This window comes from Eurypyga helias, unplaced genomic scaffold (assembly GCF_000690775.1).
Source record: "Eurypyga helias isolate BGI_N326 unplaced genomic scaffold, ASM69077v1 scaffold45540, whole genome shotgun sequence".
In the NCBI taxonomy this organism is placed as follows: Eukaryota; Metazoa; Chordata; class Aves; order Eurypygiformes; family Eurypygidae; genus Eurypyga; species Eurypyga helias.
The window spans coordinates 205-2,704 of NW_010228668.1; the positions used below are offsets into that span (position 1 = coordinate 205).

The window sequence follows — 2,500 nt, forward strand, 5'->3', positions numbered from 1 at the left end:
CAGTGCTGTTTCCATTCGAACTCTTTGGCCCTTCCTGCCCATTCTTGTTACCCAACTTGTGCTGCTGTAAGCTAGCCAGAGGCATGCTGTGGTTATGCTTTTTCTCTGGTAAGGCGTGTTTTTAGTTCGCTCATCTCGCTGAACTGGGATGAATGCAGAAGAGGGGATAGAATCAGAATAATTAGCTTAAATTAACATTGAACATACCTGTAAGCTCGTGTATTGTATGTAATGCTCCTAGTGTGACAAATGTAAATTTTTCTTTTTTAGGCAAACACAGGAAACATCCTGGAGGGCGTGGTAATGCTGGTGGTATGCACCATCACAGGATTAACTTTGATAAATAGTAAGCTAACATTTTAAATGCTATCAAAATTTTTGTTCCTCAAGTAGAAAAAACTAACTTTCATAAATAAACAAAACTCCCTGCAGTACTTCGGGCTTTTTCCCTCTAATACAAAGTGTGGTGTTACAGCTACAGTCAACTCGTGTCCCTGTTTAGCCTAAAATCAAAGACTTTCTTACTTAAACCAGGTATCTTTGAGTTCGGTGCAGTGTCTGGTAAACTTGACCAAACTTGCCTGTTAGAAGGTGGTTCCTGCTAAACAACGCGCACACAAAATGTTCTGTAAATGCAAAATGCAGCGTGAATCCCACCTACATCCTATCCAGCTGCACTCAGTAAAGGTCTGGGTTGTCTTGTTGCCGAGACTAGAGTCACATCTGGACACTGCCTGTTGTCCTGGTGTGCTAGAGTCCTCGGACAGTAACCACTAATCTATATTCACTGACTGGGACCTTCCCGGGCTCAGTCAGTCACCGGGTTAGTGACAGCTCTGATGCTTCTTGGGCAGCACAACCCTGCCCGGGTGCTCTAGGAAATACAGGGCTGGCCCAGCCTCACCAGTGAGGGGCATGGGGTTGGGAGTTGAAGGGAGAGCAAATGCTTCAAGAGAAAATAATTTTCTGTTTGATTGGGTACCAGTGATTATTACACTGAAACACTGTGTGTGTTCATATGAATAAAAATATAATGTGAAGTTCTCATTGATCAGGAAAGATGTTTGTTTCAGTGTTGATTTATAGTCCTCCCTGTTCAGGTGGAACATAATACGTGATCTCATGAGGAGTGTGTTTCTTTCACAGTCACCCCGGTTACTTTGGAAAAGTAGGCATGAGACACTATCACTTGAAGAGAAACCAAAAGTTCTGTCCTACGGTCAATCTGGACAAACTATGGACACTTGTCAGTGAACAGACAAGGCTCAACTATGCGAAAAACGAGGCAGGACTGGCCCCGGTCATCGATGTCGTGCGCTCAGTAAGTTTCTGCTCCTGTTCAGATCTGCAATTCCTGGTCACTTTGTGTGTAACTAAGTAGGAAAACTGCAGCTAAGCTACAGCTGGAATATTTGTAAACTCAGGACAGACAGCATCTTGGCATCTACGTAGTTACACAGGTGCTTGTGCTGTTAACGTTTTTTTTCCTGTAAGATACTTTTTCTTAAGCCTCTTGTGATTGTGGATGGGGACTTGCCTTATTTTGGAAGGGGGTGGGAGATTTCTTGTTTCAGGTGTTACTAAAAGCAGGCATCAAAACATGGTAGAACTGTTCAGTGTATATAGTCACCTCTGATACCGAGACTAGAGTCACATCTTAACATGCTTGATTGTCTTGGTGTGCTGTAGTTCTCGGACATAAACATCTGATTCCTATTCACTGGCTGCGATGTCTTGGGCCTCAGCCAGCCACCGAATCAGTGACAGATTGGACAGCTGGAAGTTCTTCCTGGAGAGGGTGGTGAGGCACTGGCACAGGTTGCCCAGAGAAGCTGTGGATGTCCCATCCCTGGAAGTGTCCAAGGCCAGGCTGGATGAGGCTTGGAGCAACCTGGTCTAGTGGAAGGTGTCCCTGCCCATGGCAGGGGGGTTGGAACTGAGTGGTCTTTAAGGTCCCTTCCAACCCAAACCATCCTGTGATTCTGTTCTGTGTCCCACACTGAGGTACCTCTGTTGGCCCACTCCTAACAAGCGATGACTTCAGCGGCTGCAGTGTTAGTGGGCTTTGTGCTGTGGTTGTCCTTTTAACGTAAAGGACGGGAATGAAGGGAGAGGATTCCAGTGGTGGAGAACAGCTGTTGCTGCGAAAGCTTCAGCTCTCCGTTTGAGACATGGCAGGGAGTCCTCTGCTCTGACCAGAAGTTGGGTAGTAAGTACATGGTCTTGGAAGTGCAGCCAACTCCTCTCTCCTTCAGAAAAGCAGGAGGAGGTGGGGGACTTCTGTACCACTTTTCCCAGTGTTTTCTGTATAGGGAGTGTGGAGAAAAAAAATCCAGCTTCTAAATTACAGAAAATGTTCGTTTTCAAGTTTCTACCCTTTCTCCCAAGAAGTGCAGCCCCACTAGCCCGGCAGCAGGGTGTATTTTCCTTGGTACTGGTTCCGTATTGGAGACGGACAGAGTGGTGTTGTGCTGGCGTGTGCTAGAAGACGGGTCTGAAT

General features: G+C 46.1%; 1 protein-coding gene across 1 annotated transcript in view; it reads left to right on the forward strand.

Moving 5' to 3' along the window:
• Nucleotides 1–270: 270 nt before the first annotated feature.
• The window catches only part of RPL27A (ribosomal protein L27a), a gene marked incomplete at its 5' end in the record, with an annotated part of 2,456 nt that continues 226 nt past the window's right edge, over nucleotides 271–2,500 (forward strand). Inside the window, 2 exons of the mRNA XM_010159842.1 lie at nucleotides 271–346; nucleotides 1,147–1,321. Of these exons, the coding sequence (XP_010158144.1) occupies nucleotides 271–346; nucleotides 1,147–1,321 (251 nt within the window). The remainder of the gene's footprint in view (nucleotides 347–1,146; nucleotides 1,322–2,500) is intronic.